Source organism: Suhomyces tanzawaensis (assembly GCF_001661415.1).
Source record: "Suhomyces tanzawaensis NRRL Y-17324 unplaced genomic scaffold CANTAscaffold_3, whole genome shotgun sequence".
Classification (NCBI taxonomy): Eukaryota; Fungi; Ascomycota; class Pichiomycetes; order Serinales; family Debaryomycetaceae; genus Suhomyces; species Suhomyces tanzawaensis.
This window is the reverse complement of record NW_017963638.1, coordinates 1,687,442-1,710,224: the sequence shown is the minus strand read 5'-3', so window position 1 is coordinate 1,710,224 and position 22,783 is coordinate 1,687,442. Positions and strand designations below refer to the sequence as shown.

The 22,783-nt window shown below is 46.8% G+C and overlaps 13 protein-coding genes across 13 annotated transcripts; 5 read left to right on the top strand and 8 right to left on the bottom strand.

The window, feature by feature from the left end:
• Positions 1-297: 297 nt before the first annotated feature.
• CANTADRAFT_6010 (succinate dehydrogenase membrane anchor subunit) lies at positions 298-771 on the top strand (the record flags this gene model as incomplete). The annotated part of the gene is made up of 1 exon (XM_020210804.1): positions 298-771. One exon carries the CDS (start codon positions 298-300, stop codon positions 769-771), a length of 474 nt encoding a protein of 157 aa, XP_020065493.1.
• An 88-nt stretch (positions 772-859) lies between these two features.
• CANTADRAFT_6009 (uncharacterized protein) lies at positions 860-1,453 on the bottom strand (the record flags this gene model as incomplete). Its single annotated transcript, XM_020210803.1, has 1 exon — positions 860-1,453. The coding sequence occupies one exon, from the start codon at positions 1,451-1,453 to the stop codon at positions 860-862; it is 594 nt and encodes a 197-aa protein (XP_020065492.1).
• A 1,271-nt stretch (positions 1,454-2,724) lies between these two features.
• CANTADRAFT_49735 (uncharacterized protein) lies at positions 2,725-4,158 on the bottom strand (the record flags this gene model as incomplete). The annotated part of the gene is made up of 1 exon (XM_020209747.1): positions 2,725-4,158. A coding segment is annotated over one exon (1,434 nt), but the record flags the coding sequence as incomplete, so codon positions are not given.
• Positions 4,159-4,458: 300 nt separating this feature from the next.
• Positions 4,459-4,944, top strand: SPC19 (Spc19p; the record flags this gene model as incomplete). The annotated part of the gene is made up of 1 exon (XM_020209765.1): positions 4,459-4,944. The coding sequence occupies one exon, from the start codon at positions 4,459-4,461 to the stop codon at positions 4,942-4,944; it is 486 nt and encodes a 161-aa protein (XP_020065490.1).
• A 498-nt stretch (positions 4,945-5,442) lies between these two features.
• CANTADRAFT_48554 (uncharacterized protein) lies at positions 5,443-6,723 on the top strand (the record flags this gene model as incomplete). Its single annotated transcript, XM_020209600.1, has 2 exons — positions 5,443-5,778; positions 6,154-6,723. The coding sequence occupies 2 exons, from the start codon at positions 5,443-5,445 to the stop codon at positions 6,721-6,723; spliced, it is 906 nt and encodes a 301-aa protein (XP_020065489.1).
• A 157-nt stretch (positions 6,724-6,880) lies between these two features.
• Positions 6,881-8,814, bottom strand: GGA2 (phosphatidylinositol 4-phosphate-binding protein; the record flags this gene model as incomplete). Its single annotated transcript, XM_020209833.1, has 2 exons — positions 6,881-8,574; positions 8,757-8,814. The coding sequence occupies 2 exons, from the start codon at positions 8,812-8,814 to the stop codon at positions 6,881-6,883; spliced, it is 1,752 nt and encodes a 583-aa protein (XP_020065488.1).
• Positions 8,815-9,385: 571 nt separating this feature from the next.
• Positions 9,386-9,703, top strand: CANTADRAFT_34131 (uncharacterized protein; the record flags this gene model as incomplete). Its single annotated transcript, XM_020208574.1, has 1 exon — positions 9,386-9,703. A coding segment is annotated over one exon (318 nt), but the record flags the coding sequence as incomplete, so codon positions are not given.
• Positions 9,647-10,628, bottom strand: CANTADRAFT_233914 (uncharacterized protein). Its single transcript, XM_020206958.1, has 2 exons — positions 10,342-10,628; positions 9,647-10,293 (listed from the first exon to the last, which is right to left on the bottom strand). The coding sequence occupies exons 1-2, from the start codon at positions 10,375-10,377 to the stop codon at positions 9,715-9,717; spliced, it is 615 nt and encodes a 204-aa protein (XP_020065486.1). The 5' UTR covers positions 10,378-10,628; the 3' UTR covers positions 9,647-9,714.
• Positions 10,629-10,879: 251 nt separating this feature from the next.
• Positions 10,880-11,842, bottom strand: COQ4 (ubiquinone biosynthesis protein; the record flags this gene model as incomplete). The annotated part of the gene is made up of 2 exons (XM_020211628.1): positions 10,880-11,782; positions 11,813-11,842. 2 exons carry the CDS (start codon positions 11,840-11,842, stop codon positions 10,880-10,882), a joined length of 933 nt encoding a protein of 310 aa, XP_020065485.1.
• A 358-nt stretch (positions 11,843-12,200) lies between these two features.
• On the bottom strand, positions 12,201-14,183 carry CANTADRAFT_6001 (uncharacterized protein; the record flags this gene model as incomplete). The annotated part of the gene is made up of 1 exon (XM_020210801.1): positions 12,201-14,183. The coding sequence occupies one exon, from the start codon at positions 14,181-14,183 to the stop codon at positions 12,201-12,203; it is 1,983 nt and encodes a 660-aa protein (XP_020065484.1).
• Positions 14,184-14,305: 122 nt separating this feature from the next.
• CANTADRAFT_89918 (lipoyl(octanoyl) transferase) lies at positions 14,306-15,169 on the top strand (the record flags this gene model as incomplete). Its single annotated transcript, XM_020211627.1, has 1 exon — positions 14,306-15,169. The coding sequence occupies one exon, from the start codon at positions 14,306-14,308 to the stop codon at positions 15,167-15,169; it is 864 nt and encodes a 287-aa protein (XP_020065483.1).
• Positions 15,170-15,677: 508 nt separating this feature from the next.
• On the bottom strand, positions 15,678-17,353 carry ECM33 (Ecm33p; the record flags this gene model as incomplete). The annotated part of the gene is made up of 2 exons (XM_020209619.1): positions 15,678-16,882; positions 17,287-17,353. The coding sequence occupies 2 exons, from the start codon at positions 17,351-17,353 to the stop codon at positions 15,678-15,680; spliced, it is 1,272 nt and encodes a 423-aa protein (XP_020065482.1).
• A 2,512-nt stretch (positions 17,354-19,865) lies between these two features.
• Positions 19,866-22,667, bottom strand: ARO80 (Aro80p; the record flags this gene model as incomplete). The annotated part of the gene is made up of 1 exon (XM_020211626.1): positions 19,866-22,667. The coding sequence occupies one exon, from the start codon at positions 22,665-22,667 to the stop codon at positions 19,866-19,868; it is 2,802 nt and encodes a 933-aa protein (XP_020065481.1).
• Positions 22,668-22,783: the final 116 nt, after the last annotated feature.

Genomic DNA, 22,783 nt, shown 5'->3' with positions numbered 1-22,783 from the left:
GCTAGTGCGACATGGTTCCAGCCCGGGGTGTCGCATGTCGCGGTAATGAAGCGGACCAAAAGGGAGGCCAATAACCATAACCAGCAAAGCTGGAAACCACCTCAAGAACAGACTCTTGCCCTATTCAGAGTCCTGGAACCCAGTACCGTCGCACCTCCACGCTTTTGGCCTTCCTCTCGGCTTCTGGGTCCAACCTGGGACCCCACGGATTTCAACCAATCATAGCGCACTGAAGTAATATCCGGGGAGAAAAAACCGAGCTGAATTCAATCACTAACAATCAGTACCACCACCATCATGTTCTCATTAACCCGTGTCGGATTACACAGTAAGGCCTTGTTGAGGCCATCCCTCGCCCGTGCCATAACCATCCCTGGCCTCCCACAAGTTCCTCAACCACCAGGAAACATCATTGGTACCGTCAACGATGCCTACGTTCCTCCACCTCCACACAAGTTGGAAGGATCCATACATTGGACTTCGGAAAGAATCGTCTCTGTTGGTTTGGTTCCTTTGACCTTGGCTCCTTTCCTCACTGGCGCTTCCACCATCGTTGACTCCACCTTGTCTGCCCTTTTGTTATACCACTGTTACGCTGGTTTCCAATCTTGTATCACCGATTACATTCCAAGCAGAACCTACGGCAAGTACCACAACTATGCCAACTACTTGTTGCTTTTCGGAACTGGTGTCGCTGGTTACGGTATCTACGACATTGAAACTAGAGAAGGTGGTCTTGGCAAGGTTGTTTCCAAGGTCTGGAAGGCATAGACCTGGAACCAAGGATTCCAATGTCTGGCAGAGCCCTATGGCTTTCCTGCCATCACCGCATTCATATAGTATTTATTCATGTTCATTATTACACACAGTTGTCGGGAGTCTTTCGTTTCCTTGAGTTAGGACTGGCGAGACCCCGTTGTAGCGAGGCACTGGTGGGGTTTAACCTCTCCTGGTGCCAAGTCCTGATGTTGTGGGTTGCCTGGTCCAACGATCGCGTCAAGATGTCTTTTTCTTGCAATACCACCAACTTATGCACGCTTGGATCGTACGAATCACGGAGAGTATGGGCCATGTTGAGATGCCACGACTCATATTCATCATCAATGTGCACATCCACGCTCTCTTCGTCAATCATGGCCATTAGGATCTCCTCTATCACGAAACTCTTGTTTTGGCCCGTCAATGACGCCAATTTGTCGGTTGCAACATCGAGATTGTACTGCCGCAAGATACCAGCAGCAGGTACCGTCTGGCCCTCGTTATCTTGTACCATGGTGAGAATTGTGAGCTTGATGAGTTTTGTGAGGAGTTCCCTTGACTGGCCAATGGGCTCATAGTGCTTTTTATGCTTGAGGTAGTCGGAGTACGTTCCGAAACAAAAGAGCTCCACTATCGGGTCATCGTTGGGAAGAAGGTCCAAGAAGTTGTATGTTGGCTTGAGTAGGGCCTGCATTGATGTATGAGGATTATGAATGATGTTTGTGATGGAGTAGTAAGGATGCTATATGGAAGGCGCTGTATGGTTTCTTGTACTGAACGTGGGGCAGCTGGTGCAATTTGAAACTAGAAGCTGCTAGGACTGTTGTCTTGGTGTATTATGGTGGACTACGATTATGGTGAATGAAGAATGGTGTTGTAATCCGTTCTTTTAAGACGTGAAAGTTGGTCCACTATTCTAGCGGTGGTGGAGTGCGCCTTGGTACGGGGTGTCTCGTACCAAATCTCCCTAAAACCGCGCCGCTACAACGAGGAACAAATTTCCGTCCCGCTAGTCTCTGAAAATACCGCTGCGTCTGGCGCTACGGGCATGTTGGTCGTTATATTAGCGAGAGTCATAGTGCGACCTTATCGACTCAAGAAGTACATATTAATACATAGAGACCAACTTGGGCAGGAGATGCATAGGATCAACTATCATGCTTCTAGCCCCCCCTCAGTGTTCTTTCCCTGTGTATATGAGACGCTAGAAGTGCTAGGTCAAGTTTGAAGATGGGTCAATTCTGGAAGACCAAGGGCTACTAGCATTGTTGGCTAGGTCAATTTCTGTATGTAATATCCCAAAAAGAACACCATTACCATCAATGCTACCGACTTGGCACCATTTAACTCCTCCGATACTGACAAAGTCTGCTGTACTGAGTCAAGACCTGAATATTGGTTCAATTTATCATCAACAACCGAATGGGAAACTTCGCGAGAGTCTTCTACCTCTGGCTGTTTTTCTGACAGCTCTGGATCGATTGGTTCTGGCTGTGGTTCATTGTGGTCTGCTGGTTCCTCGTCAGAAACAGGAGGTGTGAATTCAACATTGTTTCCATTAATGTAGTGGCTGCTTTGTACTGAAGAAGATACTCCATTTGATCCCAGAGTAGGCGGTATGTCTTTCAAAAGCTCCTTATTGTCAAGTAGAAACTTCTTCTTGACCACACCGGTGCTCAGCTCGCTGAATAGTCCAAGCACATCCACAACCGTGTCTTGCGTAGTAGTAACACTTTTCTTCACTTCGTTCTTATCCATCATCTTGTGCTCCTCACGTAATCCGCCAACATCCTTGTTCTCTCCAGCTATACTGGACAAATCGAAGCCATGCGTAACGTTCTCTGATGGAGACGATGAAGAGGCCGATTCTGTTGCGGAGGCTAATGATATCGGAATATCTGTATGGATTACATCAATTGCCTCTGGTGAAGATTCTTGTTCGCCCTTTGCTAATTCCTTTTCCTTCTCCTTCTCAACCCGAGCAGCATCCTCGACACTCCGTTTCCTTTCATTTTCAACCATTCGGGCCATCAAAACTTTGACCTTCTCTTTCTCTGATTCGAGTGTTTTAATTCGAGAGGTCAACCTTTCCACGGTGGAAAGGTTTATTTCTTCGGTTGATTTGATTCTTTCCTTTAACTTTTGATTGGAGAGCTTCTGTCTCTTTATGTCTGTTTGGATATCAAACAAATGCTTCTTGAATTCGACATCTAGGTGCTTCGTATTGAGCTGTTTCAACTTACTTTGATAATTTGTGAAGAAGTTACTCAATGTGGTCAATGATTGGTTTTGCTGCTTTGCTTTGGTAAGATTCATAATTAAGACATTAATTGTTCTTTCTAGAGTACCCGTATTAGTAAGTTGCGAATTATTATAAATTCCAGAGTTTATAGATGAATAGAACCCCAACAAGTTATCTTCTACTTGGGGATTGATATCTCCGAATAACGCATTTTCAAATGACATTGGATATTGCTTAATCTTCTGAGTTTCTGTTTCATCAACTAGCTTCGAGAAAAGCTCTGATTCGACCACTGGCTTGGTCTTCTTTTCTGTCAACTGAGTGTAGATATCTTCGATGAAGCTCAAGTGCTTGAATTCGGATGAATCCAATCCCTGGTGTTTATTGAAAACTATTCCGGAATCACTTTTAGATACCCCGTTTCCAATGACGTTGATGTTCTCGATCTTGAAGCTGATTTGCTTGTGAGTGGATTCTGCTTGGACGTTGAAACCTAAACAAACGGTGTCACTGACCTTTACCTCCACCGGATCATTCGATAGCCTGACATCGTTCAAGTATGTACCGTTGGAAGATCCCAAATCCTGGAGCATCAACTTGCCGGTCTTTGAATCGATGTAAATCTGGGCATGATTACGACTCAAAACCCTAGAGTCAAAGTAGCCGTTGGTGACATCCGGCTTGTGCTTCGTGCCTGTGGGTCTTCCAAGCTTGGTGGTATCGGGAAAGGTGGCCACTGGCAAGTGTTTCTTGATGAAGGTATCGTTGAGAGGAGTCAAGGTCACATAGTACTGGACCTGGGCCCTTTTGCGAGGGTTCTCGCTAGCCCTTTGGCGGGCCAATGATGATGAGGTTGATGCAGAAGATGTGGCAGTGGAAGCCATGGGTTGGGCTTTGGGCTGTAGGATCACTTGGGACTGGGAGTTCGATCTTTTTCGACCGTAGACAGCCGCTGGTCCATTGGAAACAGGTGCTGGCACTGGAACTTGGGTGCTTTGACCGTTTGTGCTGGAATTTTGGAGTTCCGAGTCCGGTTGTGCTCCAAAGCTTGCTTCACCCAACTTTTCAGGCGCCTGGAGCCTTGTGGGCTCTGTTTTGGACCCGTCTGGCGCCGAGGGAAACGGCTGGACCAGCTGGTCTCTCCCGATCTCTATCATTGGAGAAGAGGACGGAATGCGGGATGATGGTTTGGACGCTGTGGACGTCGATGATTGGATGAACACAGCTGACTAGGGGAATCCACGCTCTATCTAGAAAGTTGTAGGGTGAAAGAGTCTCCGTAATTGCGTATCACGACAACATTTGATCAGTGAGGCACGTGATGTGTTCGCACATCACCAAACACCCAAACACCAAAACACCCGCCAAACAACTAAACAACACATTTGCCAGACGTCTTCCCACCCTAGCCCCCCTCCATATCACGATCACCGGCACTGCTGCACATTCAGCAAGCGATGGCAAGTCTCCAGAATTGTATCATGTCGCTCCGCGAGTCGGTAGCGCTCGTGGAGGACTCCATAAAGGCGCTAGACGCCACCACCCACGATATTCCTCGAGTCCAGAAGGTGTTGATGACACGCAGGGTGTTTGGGTTGGTTCCCGAAACCGACTTGGAGAACGCCAAGCAGACGTTCAAGGAAAGTGTAGAGCCGCAGATTTCTACCATGCTTGAGAGAATAGACCGAGAGTTGCAAAAAATGAGTCGTCGCAAGATCAACCTACAAAACCGCCACGATTTACAAGCAGTCAGATTGCAAGGCAGCAAGCGAGAGGCAGTGGATTTGCCCTTTTCACGGCTCCGCAAGCTGGGGCCGTTGGATGAAGCCAAGTTGACACGGCTCAAGTTCTTGAAGAATAAGAAAGAACGTTTGAAGTACAGTTTGTCGCGCCTCCGGCTCCAAGACCGCTTGAGTGTGACCCCTTCATTGCCCCCTCCATGAGTATTAATTATCAAAGCGTGGAAGTTTACAGTGGGGACCCATTGCACAACTACCATTGTCACTAAAAAGGGTTTCCTTGAGTTAAGGTTCTGTTAATGACCGAGAATGCCTCCAAGATGTCTCGAAACTGCACACACTTGAGAGCTAGGTTTTACAATAGCCTGGGGTCCTGAAACCATTCAAGCAGCTCCATGCCCAGTTGTCCTGATCGGCAGACACAAAAGTGGCGGAGTTAACCCTGCGAAGAGGAACACGAACGAAGCATCACCTTCGTCTCACAGCAATAACGCCGCTCCCGCAGCTGTGTACTGCTCAGCTATCCAACGCAGCATCCAGTACAAGCTACCATCGTCCATATAGTCTGTATAGCCTATACATCCATACAGTACACATTCCGGCCTGTCGCAGGATCAGTGAATTGTATTGTAGTCCGATGCACGACCTCTCTGGTAGTGAGCCCTCATTTAATTTGGTACACGCAAATTGATGACCACCACAATGAATTTGAAGCTTGTATTATCCCTTACTGCAGTAGCCTCGGTGGTTGCTGCTAAGAACGTGGTCAACTTCGACCAGTACGAGGACTCTCCTAACGAAAAAAGAATGGATTTCGAAAAGAGGGAACCAAAGAACATTGCAGACTTGAGCCAGTTCAAAGAAGACCTTGCCTCTGAAAAGGAGACTAGAGAAGCCAAGTATATCTTTGATTTGGAACAGTTGAAGCAAGACCTTGAATCCCAAAATGGTAAAAGGGATGCTAAATATATCGTTGATTTGGAACAGTTGAGACAGGACCTTGAAGCTCAGAAGGACAAGAGAGATGCTAAGTACATCGTTGACTTGGAGCAGTTGAGACAGGACCTTGAGGCTCAAAAGGACAAGAGAGATGCGAAGTATATCGTCGATTTGGAACAGTTGAAGCACGATCTTGAGTCTCAAAAGGGTAAGAGAGATGCAAAGTACATCGTTGATTTGGAGCAGTTGAAGCACGATCTTGAATCTCAAAAGGGTAAGAGAGATGCTAAATATGTCATTGATTTGGAACAGTGGAAACACGATCTTGAATCCAAAAAGGCCAAAAGGGACGCAAAGAACATTGCAGACTTGAGCAAGTTCCAACAAGACCTTGCTTCTGAAAAGGAGACCAGAGATGCGAAGAACATCGGCAGTTTTGAGGTCACTGGGATCTCTAAAAGAGCTGAAAAGAAGTCTTTTGACATAACTGCGTTCAAGCAAGCTCATGGCTCTTCCAACAAGGATAATCTTGCCCAGATTTACTTTACTGTTGACTCAAAGGACTGCCACGCCAACTTACTCGAATCTATCTTGCCACAAGTCAAACTGGTTTCCATCTTTGCTGGATATGTTAGAGATTACGAAGAGATTTCACATAAAACTGAGTTGACCAACGAAACAATGCTTGTGATCGCTCCAAGTGACGAGGCCATAGACTCAAAGTTGAACGGTTTGAAGCCATGGGAGTTCCCAATCTCCTTGGACAGCGCCGATAACGAGGATGTCGCCGTTAAGCAGAACCTAGAACTGTTTGTTAATCACCATGTTGTGTTGAACTTCGAACAGAACTTGGATATTGACGAAAGTGCCCACTCCGTGGTCGCCAAATTAAATTCAGGTGACGTGGTTACCATCAAGCAAGACAAAATAAGTGATAAGTTCTCTATCAGTTTGGCCAACGGTGAATGGATCAATGTGGAACGTGTCCAACAAGTCGACAATGGTTTCTTGTTCGTTATCAACGATGTTTTGGACAAGCCTTAGGCTTGTATTTCCTCCTTCTGGCTTTTTTTTAATCCAACATTCATATTACCCATTCAACTCTTAAGTTGTCGGCTTGGGCTACTTTCTCTTCGCTAGCTGTGCTGGCTGGCTTTTTACGTATTTAGTTCTATTTACTCCATTAACAAACATTTATTATCTAACTTAAGTTACTCACTCCGGTCTCTTCATTGTGGGAGCCTCCGGAAACATACTCCACCTTCCACTTAACCTTCAAAGGCTTGTCCAAAGAGTTTTCAATAGAAAATTCTTGACTAATACCTTGATTGCTGAAGCCATAGAGAACATCGCCCGACTGAGGTTTCAAGTTCAACTTACAGGATTTTGGAACAGCGAGCAAAAACTTCAACTGGTTGAGGATGGTTGATTGGGCGTTGCTAAGCAAAATCTTACCTTGGAATAATTGATTGGTGGATGATGGCAAGATACCAATTTCAACCTTAAGAGAGGCAGATTGGTTGATTAAAGTCGTCGATTTGTATTGTCCGGAAGGAGACTGTCCTGAGGGAGACTGCACCTGAGATGGGGTTGAGGAGGGAAAGTTGAAACCAAATGGATCTAATGAATTGTTAGCTTGGTTGGTGTTGGACTGTAATTGAGGTGAAGGAGAATTGAAATCGGCCAAAAGATCAAGATCATTAGAAGTGGATGGTTTGGGCTGTTGCAAAGGGGTTCCTGAAGAAGCCAGCGAATTTCCACCCAAGGCAATAGATCCCCCTGCTCCATACAAGTCAAGAGGGTTGACCTTGCTACCATTTGCTGATGCAACTGCACCGTTGTTATCGCCAAAGGATATGTTGGCTAAGTCACTCAACAAATCATTGTAGCCTTGGTCGTCTCTCTTGTCATTGCTGATTGGCATATCATCGTCAAAATCAATAAGATTCAAGTCATTATTTGCAGAGCCACTTGCACCTTGAACGTTAATCTTGGAAGCTTCCTCGACCTGGCCATTCTTCAAGAATTGGAACTTACTCACGACAGAATTGACATTATCGTTCAATGCCAAAAGGTCATTGACTTCGTCCTCGTTGTCATGGCCTTCTTCGATGATCTTGGTGATAATTGGCTGAGAGCTCTTCACCGAAGCGTAGAGTTCGCCAATGGCCTCATTGTCTTGGATGCTCGTGCCCCCACCTTCGACGTTGTTCAACATTTCGGCCAAGATCTCCACTTTTCTCTTCAATCTGGCGATGTCATCACTGACCTGCTTTTTGCTCTCGACGATGTGGTCGTCCTTGAAACCAGCCATAATTTTCATCAACTTGTTGGCCTCTTGTAAGTCTTGAGGTCTGCCTCTTCTAATCAACTCCTGGAGCTTGGCACTGCGGACCAACGACTCTTCTTTCTGGATGTCCTCCAAGGTCTTCAAGTTGTCCGAGGGGTTCAACACGGCGGCATCTTCCAACTTGACTTCGGGGAACACGTAGCCCTTGTTGGACAACAATCTATGCATATCTTTTATGTACCCAAAATCGTCCTTATACTTGGAGGTACGACAAATGGTCTGGTACCACTCCTCGATCTGGGCCAACACCAATCTCTGGACCCGGGTGTACCTCATGGGGGGTCTCTCAGGGAACCTCTTGACGAGCTCGTTCAAGAACTCTTTCCTGGATATCTGCAAGTGGAACGGGTACCCGCAGTTCTTGACAAGGTTGTCCAACAACGAGATGGCGAGCTCGGAGGTCTGGGGGTCTCTCTGACTGATGAGCTTTGCCACGGCGATGGCGGCATCTCTGTGGGTGGAGCCTTGCTTGGCGTTGATGTAGTCGCAGATCTCTAGGTTCAACGCAAGGTTGGGTTCGTTGAGCGTAGGACGACAGGCACGGTCTGGAGGTTAGTGTTGGTTGGACGGTGACGGTGGTGCCGACAATGACAGCAGTGCTGGACAACAGGCCTGGTTTAAATGGTCCCACGAAGTGGTGCTGAATGGTTTCTGATAAATGGTGCTAGCGACCCCGTGGCACCTGCCTGTTGTGGCACCTCCGTCCATTGGCTGGGCTTATACTTACAGATCCGTCTCAACAACTTCGGATTGATCTTCGAGAGTGAATAGGACCCGGACGACATCTTGATTGATGGTACCGACGCTGGGAGTAGTGGCGTCGTTTAGTGGTTGGTGCTCCCTTTTTTCGGTGAGGTTTTGGGGTGAGCGCCAGTAGCAGAAATGGCTGCCAGCACCACTGGCTTGGCGGTCCTAGCGAGGCCACTCGTAGGCAGAACAGGCGCTAGGGAGAGCTGGTGGGTACATTCCCGCTGGGTGGTTCCGTACGTTCTCCAGTAGGCTTAGAGTCCTGTCTGTAGATTATAGTGCCTGCACTACACCCAGGCTGAGGTAGATTTGAGTGCGGAGATCAGGCAGCAATACCATACCACCATGGAAGAATCAGGCAGCTACAGCCCCAGCAACAATGGCAGTACTGGCAGTGAAATAGGTACTGGTGGTGCCAGCGGGTTCAACGGGTCCAATGGCTCCAGTGAAACCAGTGGGTTCAACGAGGACTCTGAACCTGTGAATGGCGTCAATGGCATGTCAGAGAGGAACACTTCCCAGTTCAATACTGACACTCCTACGGAGCTCAATGACCCTCCTTCGGAGCCGAGAAGCGCCCCCTCAGAGACCAACGATGGCCCTTCCGACTCCACCTCTGACCCTGACCCGCTTGAAATCCGCCAGTTGGCCCTCAGCTACGATTACCTCCTCTACAAGATCCGAGACCACCTCTCGTCGTTGGCTGAGGACACCTACACTGCCATCTCTGAGAAAGAGAGACGCATTAAAGCAGAATACCTACAAGACCAGCTCCGCTTGGATCACGAGTTTGAAACGGTAAACATGTTGATAGAGTCCTGTAAAGCTATAGAAAGTGACTTTTTGAAGTTGGACCAGTTGAACTTGTTCATAGACGACTTCAAGCTGCGTTTGGACCATTTGGAACAGGGTTTCCTCCAGTTGGAGGCCTAGCCAGCTCACACCAAGTGGTTCTTGGATCCTGGCTGGCTCTGCGGGACAACGACCTTGGCTGCCGGCTTCGGAGCTCCCGCTAGCGCAGCACTGCCAGGCGGATTGTTCTTCTGGTGTTTCTTGATCAAATGTGCCTCCAACAAGATGAAGTTCCGCGAGTTGCACTTGTATAGGATATTGATGAAGTCCCCCACAAACGGAATCAAGCCAATGCCAAAGTCAAACATGATGTTTGCCATCATTCTCAGCTCCAAACTGCCGGGAAGCCCGCCCTCGACCTCCCTAGCCTTCTTCAACACCTGCAATGCAAGCATCAAGGCTATGCAGTCGCCTATCCAGGGTATCAACCCAATGACCCCCGCCCATCCTAGGCGGAGTCCGCATAGACTGAGCTGCAAGTCAAGCCGGTACGCCTTACGCTTGACAGAATCTAACACCTTCAAATCGTGATGGGAGATGAAGTTGGGAAGTCTTCTCTTTCTCTTGGCACCCTGTCTTTGGTAGAAGTGGAGCTCGTCTGCTGGAATCTCCTCGAAGTAAGGATCCTCGTCGGGCCCCATGTTCACCACATGGTCGAGTTTGGTCTGAGGTTAGTACTGGCCGAAGCAACTGACTCCTAGTGGGCTACTCACTTTCTTGAGGAAGTATTGGTAGACTAGTTGGGACATGGTGGTGTGTGTTTGGCGTGAATTCACCTGTTTGACATACTGATGATGCTGCGGCTGATCATAGCACAAAGGTGCGAGCAACTATGAAGAGGCGAAGCGAAGTTGCGACTGGCCGAGGCGGACCAACACCGCGAAAACAGTCCCATGCCGTACATTTGCGCCTTTCTGGTAGTCAGCAATGACTAGCCACACCTGGCACCTCTTGCTCCCGTGAGCAACGAGGCTCATTGGTGACACCATCCTGGTTGGTCACCGAGAAATCTGGGGTAACGCGCACATGCATATCCACAAGGTTGACATACTGGCATCTATTCATTACCCTTACCTGGCCAGGAGATATCCTTACTACACAAGACTAAACATATTGGCATCTATTCATTATCCATGGGTCCTCGGGGATATCCTTACTACACGAGATTGATGTATCTCATCATGAGTCCTCACATTCCTACTACACAAGATTGACGTATCTATTCATTATCCATGAGTCCTCATATTCCCTCTACACCTTCTTGGCCTTCTTCAACTTTTCAAAGTACTCCTTTCTCAAGTTCCGCAAGTCGGGAGGCTGCTCGATTCCCATTTCCGCCCGGAACTCATTGACATCCTTGGTCAAAATGTTCTCCCAGTACACGTTGATCAACGGCTTGGAATTGAGCCCGCTCCTAAATGCCCATGGATAGTATATGTTGTATAATCGTTCCTTTTGGCTTCTCTTCAACCGCAATGGTGCAAACAATGCCCCCAACCCACTCATGGGAATGCCGATGTTCATGAACTCAAACACCTTCACTGCAATCTCGCCTTCGATGATGATGGGTAACCCTGTGACTGCGTGGTAAAAGTCGTGGCACTCTCTGTATCTCTGGTAAATGTATGCCAACTCCTCGTCTTCAATGAACCTGACAGGTACCCTCGTGTCGGGACTAACGCCTTCCCTATCCAACCATTTGATGTAGGTGTTACCAATCGAGTTTTCCGGTAACAGTCTGAGATACTCCAAATTAAGAGAGGTGGAGGTTATTCTTGGTCTCTCTCTTAACAATTGACGTCCCACGGGATCACTCAACATTTGTGTCTGTAAACTCCTCAACACTGGGCTGATGGCTGTGGATTCACCGAGTCCAACAATGAACTCGTTTCTCTCGGGATGGAAGTATGATCCGATCGATGACCCCAACACCATCAAGATCTTCTCGTGGAGGAAAAGAGGAACGTGTCCAGGATATTGAGGCTTGCCTCTCTTGAAGTATAAGTTGTCTTCACTCGTCAACTTGTTGAATATGGCGTTGGGATCCTTGTAATGGAGCTGGCCCTTCTCCATTTTGGTTGCTAGGGTGTTGTTCTCGCTGAATATCATTGACCCCAAAATTGAAGCAGTGGCAGCTAAGAAGAACGTCCGCTGCTGTGAGGCGTGGGGTGCTGATGAGCTTACCGCATGGCTGAGTTTGCTTAAACGGTACATGGTTGTATGGTTTCGAGTTGTGAATTCCTGAAAAATTATCGTACCACTGGTGCACGTGATCTGCAACATGAGCAACCAGTGATAGTTTGCACCCATTGGGTGAACATCCAGACTAAGATGTGCGATGATGAACGGTTGTAAATACTCGGCTTAGCAATACTCTTCTTACTTAGTATAAATAGAATCGAGTAGACATACACTATGAAAATCTGGGCACAAACTTCGATCCGTCACCCTTCATGCTAAGATTCACTTCATACACCATTGCGCTTTATTGAATATAAATGAACTGATACATTATACCGGACTGTTGATATATACGCAAAATTTATACGCAAACTTGAAGGCTCCTTTCAGGCTATATTTCAGGGTACAAGTTTCCTATAATGCAATCTAACAAATTAATCACCAAGAGCTTGTTCAATTCACATGAATCATTCAACTTGTTGGAGCCAGGTTCGCTGTAGTTAAATATCACAAGTATCTTCCTTATCGATGCCCTCAAATCTTTGTCGTCCTCGTTGTGATATCGGAATAAATTAGTATGAACAAAAACAGATGGTAACACTTTAGGCATCTTGTCAATAATCGCAAATATTTTCTCCACCAATACATCTATAGTGATCTCCGACTGCTCGATGTTCTCTATTTTGTCATTTTCGAACAAATCAATCCTGAGCTTGGCCACGATTCCACAAAGAAATTCTTCACTCAACGGTTTAGACTTCAATACCCTACTGGAAACGAATTTCAGAAAAGCGTTATCGACTTTGGATGCGAGTACAGGATGAACAAAGATGTAATCCTTAAGAAACTTAAGCACACTTGTGCACAAAGGTTTTCTTTTAGAGAAGTTTGTCAACGTATCCACAAGCTTGAATACCGAATTCTCGAGGAAACTTAAACGTGGTTCTGTGGCTGTGGTGTCTTCTGTCGAAGACCCTACCATGTAAGGCACGAAATTAGCACTAGATATGTTCACCACAAGATGGCTTATACTCAAATACGCCTTGCTAATTGCAGACTGAATTCTATGCTTCAAGGGTTGAGGTTTCGCTTCCTTTGGGGTATTGATCTTGCTTTCCAACACCTCATCAATTGCATCGACGGTGGAATTAATGACCGTCTTCAAGATGAAATCTGGTGAAGCTAGTTTCATAAATATTTTGTTCAACACAAGATCTCCAAGAAGCAAGACAATCAAATCGGTAGATATCTTTGAGTTTAAAGGGGTGATACTGTATGCTTCAGATCCGGAATCGAATATGCTTCCCAATATTTTTCTAACTATAATTCTGAAGTAGACTACTCTGTTGGTGTCCAGAATGGGCTTTTCACCCTCTTGTTCCAATTTCTCTCTTTCAATCTGGTCAAGGGTGTCGTTAGCAAAAATTGAATCGCTGGATGATTCTGGATCCACAAATTGGGATTCGATGACATCAGGAGCTATTTCCGAGTCAAAAATAAGATGTCTTTGCGTCAAATAGGCCATGAGAGGTTTCTGCAAATCTCGAGTATGATTTTTCAAAGAATTTCTCAGATATATGGTATCGTAGTGGTCATTGAGAATCTTGATGTCGTACTCGTCATAAGGATTCTCACAAACTAGTTCAGATAAATGCACATTCAAAATCTCACTTATTTGATCAATGGCATCAGTAATACTCTTATCACTCTTCAAGAGCACATTGATTCGGTTACTCAAATCTTTGATGATGTCGCAAATCAATTGATAAACTAACAGAACGAACTCCAAGTTGTCTGTGTTGAGTTTGGTCAAGTACCACGAATTGACAAATTGCACCATAATTGTACTGAGGAAAAGATGAATTTGAAAGTTTAAATCGATGTAGGTATTAGCGTCTTGTGTGGAAGACGTGGGAATTATGGAGGGGAGATGGTTCAAAAGATGTTTAGTCGATACTCGATTGTTTTTTATCAAGTACTTGTTTGGAACGAATAGTCTGTACAACAACTTGAACGCTTCGGTTGTCTCAATTGCATGCTCTTCTTGGACCAGGGTGATATTTTGCAAGTCTCGGAGGGCCTTCCTGGGTTTGTTCTTTATTTCAAGGGCTTTCTTGAGATTGAGGGCTTTTGAACGAGACAGAGGAGTGAATGAAGGAACTGAGTTGGGAGTGGGAGTGACTGGCTCTAGCGTAGACGAACTCAGTGCCAGCACTGAGACTCGGGAAGAAGTCCATGGTGTACCTTCAGGACCGCTCCGGGTGATATTGGCAGTAGTGGTGGCGGTTGTTGGCTTGCGCTTCGTTCCTGCTAAAATATTGGGGGTGGTAGGCCGCCTGGACATTCCAGGAGCAGCACGGAGGGTTTCGACCATGACTTGTGGAAGATAGCGGGGCTACGATGAACCGTATACGGGAGATAATCTTGTTATTGTATCACGTGTTGTGTGGCGCGTGACCGTATATACTTCAGCTGGAGCGTACCAAATAGGACCCCATGGCTTCCAAAACATTTATCAGAGGGGTCAGCTCGTGTACCCGGTTCACGCCGCTATGTGACAACTATAACACTCTCCGGCATATCCATTTTCCCGGAATCACCTCTTTCGAACGGGGGCAAAGGATCCAAAATGCCATGGTGAATGCCAACCTCGACTTCAAGAAACTCGAAGGCAAGATCAAAAAACAGAAGAGAGATATCGCAGCTCAGGGCATGAAACTAAACGAGTACGAAGAATCGCTACTCGACAAGATCCTCGACATGAAACCGTTTCCAACGTTGTTGACCTTCGAGTTCGAGAACGTTTACACCGGAGGCAAGAAAGTAAGGCAAGATCCCAATTTGGATGCCAAAATCAAGCAATACGAGGATTCCGGATGTCGCTACCATCAGCTTGAGCGTGGTGGCCAGGTGACCTGGCACGGACAGGGCCAGCTTGTGGCGTACGGTATTCTTGATCTCAAGCAATTCCAGGACTTGACAGTGAGATGCTACGTTGATGCCGTGCTCTTGAAATCGGTTCAGAACCTTCTTGAAAAGAATTACTCGGTGCCCAATTTCATCAACGAAAATCCAGGAGTTTGGACAAACCAGAACCAAAAAATTGCCTCGGTTGGATGCAACATACAACGAGCAATTACCAGCTATGGTATTGGGTTGAACGTTGGCCCCGACCTCAAGTACTTAAATGCGTTTGAGATGTGTGGATTGCCTGAAGCTCGCGCTACTTCCATTAAAGAATTGACCAACCAAGACGTCAGTGTCAAGGAAGCTGCGGACCAGTATGCCAAAGAATTTGCCCGGTTGTTGAATATTACCACCGTGGAACATATGAGTGGAGAAGACTTGAACATAGAATAACTTTATAGAGATTAGAAGTCAAAAAATGAACTAAGAGGATGTATCCATATAACATTTCATCGGTTGTGTGCTCAGCGAAAGCATCTCATTAGATGAATTGCCAATTAATAATGTAGACGGATATGTACAAAATCATACTTCACAGTCATTACACTATTTGTTCACCTTCCTTATGCCGGCGCTGATTTCCTACATCTGATACAAATAAATTAATAGTATTATAAAACAGAAATGGGTACAGATCAAGGGTGACTGCAATCACCACTCTTGACGACCACAGAGGTTTTGACTAATGATAACGACAAGAAAGTAAAAGGTACACACCGATGTATAATATATCCCAAGATTGAGAAAGGATGGAGTTATAGGTGGCAACACCAGCCCGCTCACTCGGACAAATATATATAACCGACCATTTTTCTGGCAATAACCCCCCTGTTCGTGGCTCATCTAGGCTTAAGTATCATAGCATAAGCATTAAGGTGTGTGTGAACATGTCCAATCGCGATTAGTACAAGACGATACCAAAGGAAGCGAAAAGAACCATGATGGAAGACAAAGAAGATTGAACAGATGGAGCATCGTTGGATCTGGAAGAAGAAGAAGCAGAAGAACGAGATCCAGAAGAAGTGGAGGAGTCGGAGGAAGAACCGTTGGAGTTACCCTTCTTGGAGGAAGATGAGGAGGAAGAACCACCAGCACCAGAACAAGCGTACTTGTCACCCTTGATGTCACCGCTGGAGTTCAACTTGTCGAATTCCTTACAGGACAAATCACCGTCTTCGGAGCTCAAGGTGAAACCACCAGCAACAGAAGACAAGGCTGGGAAGGTACCGTTGTCGAAAGAACCGGAGATGTTAACGGAACCACCGATGGTCTTCAACTTAGGGAAACCAGAGAAAGACTTCAATTGGTCGTTGTCTCCGATTTGGAGAGCACCACCGACAGAGGTCAACTTAGGGAAGTCCAATTCTTCAACCTCACCGTTTTGGTCGATGGTCAAAGACTTACCAACCGATTCCAAGTTCTTGAATTCGATCTTGTCAACGTTGGAGGAGGTGATGACAAGGGAGTCGTTGATAGCAGACAAGTTACCGGCAGAGAACGAGTTGATTCTTTGCAAGTCAAGGTTGTTGGCAGAGGTCAATTGGTTCAAGATGACGTCGACGTTGTCCGAGTTGTAGGAGATGGACAAGGTGTCAGTGACGGCAATCAAACCGGAGTCGATGGTTTCGATGTCCTTGTTGTTGTTAACGTTGAAAACCTTCAATTTGAAAACGTTAATACCTTCCAAGGAGGTCAAACCAGTGTCGGAGATGACGATGGAGTCGGCAGTGGTGATACCGGAGGTCAAGCCGGCTCTTTCCAAAGCTGGCAAAGCGTTGAATTGCAAAGTACCAACAGTGGTCAATTGGGCCAAGTTCAAAGAGGACAAGATTTGGAGCTCTTCAAGGTTAAGGTCACCAGAGACCAATTGCAAGTCTGGGGCGTTGATAGCGGTGGTCAAGTTAGCGTTCTTGATGTTCAAGTCACCGAAGATTTGCTTGACACCGTTCAAGTTGATGGTGTCCAAACCGGCACCTTGGATGGTGACATCACCGACAACGGTGGCACAGGCGGCAACGGAAGCCACCTGGGCGTTGTTGGTGGCAGTAAACGAGGAGAACGAACATCCGGAGGCAGCAGTTGGGGTGGCTGCAGTCAAGGTGGAGTCTAATGGTTAGTAGTGTTTTGGGCACGGTAGTGCGTGGCAATTAAAGTTCCGGTTTGGGACTGGGGTGGTAAGAGCCCAGAGACGGAATCGAGCCAGCGGCGTTCGACGCCCAAGGCTCGAGGCCCAGGGATGGCGTCAAAGGTGGATAGACTGGCGGGAGACGATGGGCGGCTGGGACGTCGGGTGATTATGGTGGAGTGATTGGCCTGTGGTGATGATTGTGGTGGGTGCTGTGATTGCCCTGTAACAGTGCTGTGATTGCCTGTAGTAGTTCTTTGATGGCTTTGGGGTACCATTTGCTATCCATTTCGATCCATTCTATCTGTTTGCTCGGCTATCCATTTCTTGCTTGGGTGGTCTATTCTCGATTCTCCACTGGAACGCAGAATTCACTAATACATACTGTTAGAACTGGCACCAAAGGTGACTCCAGTGACAGCGGCGATGGCTAATAACTTGGAGAATTGCATCTTTACTAGTAACAAGTAGAGAAAAATTTTCGGGAGGAATTCAAATGGTTTTATAAAAGCTGGTAGGACAAAAGCGGGAGGTATGCCAGGATATTTCGAGGGTTCGCTAGCACTGCCCGGCCTGCCAGGAAAATTCCGTAAAAGGAGAGCGCTGGCGTCAGAGAAACGAGGAGGCCCGGATGTGGCTGGAGGTGCCGACGATTGGCGTGGGGCCCACCCTCGGATATGACCAGTGCCGTAAATTTCCCCTAAAAACGGAACCGGAACCTTTTCACCGATGGTGGGTGTCTGTATACTGTTATTAATATTCCTCATCAGGGAAAAATCCGGTTTTTTTCGTTACTGCAATTGGTCAAATTGGCCGGTGGTCGATCCAGGTTGACGTAAGTTACTACTTGGCCCAAAACGTCCGGGGGCAAGCGGAACCACTGCAATGTGTAATTCGGGGTGGGTCCCACCCCGGGCCCTCCTGTTCCACCTATCCACACATGGCGGTGGTTCACAACTCCGCCCTGCATTCCAGTCATATTGCTATTATTACCACAATAGCAACCGGCTCCAACAACCACCACATTTCCGACGGCAAATATCAACAAACAAGCCAGCTTCTTTTGCTCAGCCCAATCCGAAAAATTTACACGACCGGAATTGTTCCGAGGGAGTCTACGCTAAACGAGATTAACAATCGGACCTCCTGAGACACGTCGGGCCTCCAGCTTGCAGTTTGCAGGGGCCTGGGTGTTTATATTTGGTTCCCACGTCAATGCATGTCTCCAAATATCCCTTATCGATAAGGCCATCGCCAGTGTCTGTCGTCTTCGTTCCAGCTTCGTTTCCAGTACGAGCACCGATGCCGCGGACTTCGTCTATTGCTCGCAGGTGGGACAATCTGACCCGCCCGGCACGTGACTGGTAAGCTAGCCCCACCAGCTAGCCTGATGGCTGTACCTCGCCCAGCATGTGCTTTCCACCAGATGGTGGTGGCTGGCAGTCCACTTCACCCCCGGAACTGCCAGGATGTCCCAAAAAGAAATACCACTTCCCAGTCCCAGCAGGCCATCTCCGCACCCTGGCTCCCGTGCTATAATTCCCTTTTGGTGGTTACCCCTAGCCATGGGCTTCTGCAACTTCCCAGAGTGTCGAGGCAACTTGCCCGATTTGCCTGGAATCATCACAGGCCTGTGGAGGTGCTGGCCTTTCTTTTCAGTGCCATCCAATTACTTTTCCTATTTGAGAACTGTGATTTGATCCGCTTCCTATTTGGGACTGCGAGGGTCCTGTGATTGAATGGTGTTGGTGAACAAACTGTGGAGTTGTGAACCATTCAGTGAATCGGCGACCACTTCCCCCTCGTTGGATGTGATGTCTGCAGAATCACATTTGCAACTGGCTGGTTGCAGTAGATGTGAGCCTTGCACCGTACAATAGACTCTCACCTTGCAAAGTGCCCAAGGCAACGCAAGAAATTTGGTTTTCAATTCTCCCCTAATAATGCCATTCTAGGTCTACCGTGGTTACCCTACTACTATCATTACTTTAAACCGTGATTTGGGCTGGTCGCTATCTACATCTTCGCTCGTTATCGCCTGAAAACCCACGGCTAATTTTGTTGCTATTTATAGATAGTTGAAGGGGTGGTGGAAAATCCGACCCCTTGCAACTCCATCTAAAATCATCTAACGGCAATACCACTTTGGGTATGCCGTCTATAAGACAAAATTTGATGATTCCCTTTCCGGCATTCCAGAGTGGAATCAATCATCATAATCAAGCTCCTACGGTAGTCATGTGACTATCTGATAACTGGTTTCCTGTTTTCCTGGACAGAGTGGAATGTGCAATCAAATCAACCAAAAGAGTGTAATGTCAAGAAAAGAAACTACCTGCAATAAGTTCTTCTTTGTGAATTTTGTATGTATGGCTCTGAAACGGTTGTAGGTTCAGTGCTATATTTTTCCCAACTGAACCGAACATGTTCAATTATTTCTGTGTTTCAACCTGAATCTTTCTATTCCAGTCTAGTGTATGCACAGCCTACATGTAGGTATCTAGTTTCACATATCTGCATATCATTAGCTGAGGCCGAACTGTAATTACTTGCAGTACCGTTCCCTGGTTCACAACCAGGCAACCCTGAGATGTAAGAACGTTTCGAGGGAAGTCGGAATACCGATTTTAACCTAATCGGTACAGTCGTATTTCAACCTTGGGTTACTGGTGTAGTATGTGTACTCTGGAGGGTTTGGTATTTTAGTTTACCATTTTATAAATTTTTGTAGAAAATTTCATAAATTGTTGAAAAATCAATTTAACTTGCACTGGTCAATTGAGATAGTAATAAAGTGAAGAATTGATACTTATCAGATATTTTCATCCTGATCATCTCTCGGAAGAACAGTGCATCTACAATCAATAGTTATTATCTTGCTGTTTATTAGCTGATTATTACGTACACTATTGTGCTCACTAGACCTCTATAAATCTCGCTCGGTTGTTGTAGGCACACGTTTCTCTATAGTGCATCTTCGAAGTTGAACTGGTCGTTCAAGTTCAATTGTTGTTCGATCATCTCGGTCCAGGGTCCAACGAAGTCTAAACCGACGTTTCGGTTATTCATAAACCAGTCCATGACTTCATTGTCACCAAGCAAAGGACTTCTTTGATCTGACGGAGTGATATTCTCACTGGTGCTACTATCTCTATGGTCCATGAATGGAACAGACTCCAAATTAGAAGCATAGACTGGCTCTTTGGGCTGGGGTGTGTTTTCATAGTTCGATTGTGGCTCGGATGCATAAACGTTGTTTGAAAGATTGACTGGGAAGTTTCTTCTCTTGTAGTTCATATCGTCTTCCTCGTCTTGGAAGGTCTTGGCAGTAGTCTTCATCTCAGAACAAAGGAACATCAACACATTCGAGTATCTGGTACATAAATGCAATTCATCAGGCGAGCAATCCCTCAAAGTAATAGCTGCTCTTTGAATACTGGAAATAATCTCATCTATGGTAATTAATGACAAAGACAAGATGGTGGAATCAAAATCGTCAATAGAGCTATTAAGTAAATTTGTGGTTGATTTGGAAGACTTCTTATGGGCTGTGATTGTAAGATAACATTTAACAATAAATGCAACGGCACGAACCATTCTGGTCAACCATCTAACAGGCATGTATCTCAATAGCTTCAACTTATGGATTCTATGAGCTACCAATAACATCTCATTGGCAGCATTGAAAGCCTGTTCAATGTATTTGGCGGACTTCGACATTTCATCCAACTTCAAGGTCGCTTTGCCAGATTTTCTTTTATTCTTTTTATCTCCCTCCACCTTGGGCGTAGGACTCAAAGCCAAAGAATAAATGTATAACTTGACGTAATTGAACTCAAACACAAAGGATTCTTGCTCAATCAATTCTGCAATTTCTTTGGCGGTCTTGGAGTTAGGTTGCAACCAGTAGTTGTTGGATATGTTTCTTAATTTGTTATAGTTCACAGGCTTCAAGAAGTGCTTATACTTTCTACCCCAGTTGTTGATCAATGGACTAATAATACTCAAAACTGATAGGTTTTGCCTCTGGGTAAGTCCTCCCAATTGGGCTCTGTAACCATACAACGACTCATGTCCCAAAGACATGATTTGGAGCAATTCGATTTGAGCCTTTTGCGAAAGGGTAAACTTCAATATATGTTCACTGGCAATTCTTTTCAAGTCATCTTCAGTCATCTTCATGATTCTGTCATCGTCATCTTCCACGTTCTCCATGTCCTCCTCCGATATTTCATCTTCGTCCAAATCTACCTCCGATAACGAGTGTGCCAACATCGACCTTCTACTGATATTCATGACCGAGTTGATTTCGGCAATGTGACTTGCCAAAAACGTTTTGGAGCTGATTTCCATGAACCCCATATCTTGAGCCAACCTTACTGCTGACCCGATCAACATCCAGGCCATACGATAACTTCTTCTCATGGCACCAAGCCCAGCTAAGTTTGGCTCACTGTCCGATTCTTTTCCCGGGTTGTTCGAGCCATTCAATCCTGTCCCATTGGAGGCAGCACCGGCGCCAGCATACATTCCCTCGTCGTTGGCTTCCTCTGCCTTATTGGCATAGTCGCTCCATCTCCAATGGATTGCCCTGGGGTTCCATTCTGTGAATAAGAAAAAGGCGAAAATCGTTCCGATGGATCTGGTGCTGGCTTCTGCCCACACCGTCTGGGATATCAACCGCTGCACATACAACCACAAGCGATCGTGCACTTCGATATTACGAGGAACGCCTCCGTTGACACCCACGTTATTCTCGAATGGGTGGTATCGTGACGAGATGGTTAGGATAGTACAGAGTAAAATGGGGTACGCAGAGAGCACCTTGGGCGAGTGCAAGAACTGGGGGATGTGAGGGAAGAACGGGTGCATGGTGGTGAAGAACAAATGGATCAATCGCTCGGCTTCGGCCTCCGACAAGATACCGTTAGGCTCGCCAATGTATTCGATGCTGGACAACTTATTGGAGCCTTTGGGACGGACTGCAAACCCATTTTCGGCTGCTGGCATCGTCATCCGCTTGCCCTGGTGGCCTGGCTTCATGTAGGGAGGGACATGGGACGGCCTGAACGAGGGTGCTGGCGCTGGTGGTGGCACAGAAGACAACGTTGACAGCCGTGCTGGATCTGGTGTGGATGCCGGTTTTTCCTGAGCCTCCAATTGTTCGTGTTTCGCTCTGGCGTCTATGTTGTCTCGTTCGTCTGCTTTGGCGATGGTACCCGCAGCCTTGGCCAAAAATACCAACGCACCCTCCATGGTGGAGAAGTGGTTGCTGGGCGACTGCTTCAGGTCAGGAGTGACGCGTTGGTCGAGCTGGTTCTGGTGGGTCTGGTGGGTTTGCTGGGCCTGGTTGAGGATATTGGTCACTGACGGAAGGCGCTGCTGCGACGCAGCGAGCGGTACTGGCCGAGCCTGGGTGGTACTGGGCGCCAGGGTGTGGCCGGACTCACGCTTGACTGGGGGTTCTGGGCTAGGAGCCAACTCGGGAGTAGGGCTCTTGGGACTGAAGCCGTCGCCGGCCTCGTCCTCACGCTTTCTCTTCTGTCTGCCGATGGTGACGTTGCCCATGCCTCCCCGTTTCGACTCGACAAACACGCAATCTTTGCGTTCTCTCTGGCATCGGGCACACTTGCCATCACGGGGGTTGTCTACGGGGCCCAAGTCACACTTGACCTTGCGGACACGGCAGTTCAAGCACGCACGGTAGTTGCGGCGAAACTGCTTGTTGTTGGCAGGCGGCGAGGTGGGATCCGAGTACTCGAGCATGGTGTGGTGCGGTTGTGGTGATTGTAAAGGGGAAATTGGTGATGAGGCTCCAGCAGTATTGATGGGTGGCTCCGGCTAGAGCGTCTGTGGAGTGGTCTAAAAGCTGCAAGGGGTCG

Coding starts and splice junctions, on each gene's coding strand:
- CANTADRAFT_233914 (XM_020206958.1), bottom strand. CDS start 10,377: ATGTCCCAACTAGTCTACCAATACTTCCTCAAGAAA. Junction 10,294..10,341: donor ACCAATACTTCCTCAAGAAA/GTGAGTAGCCCA, acceptor TACTAACCTCAG/ACCAAACTCGACCATGTGGT.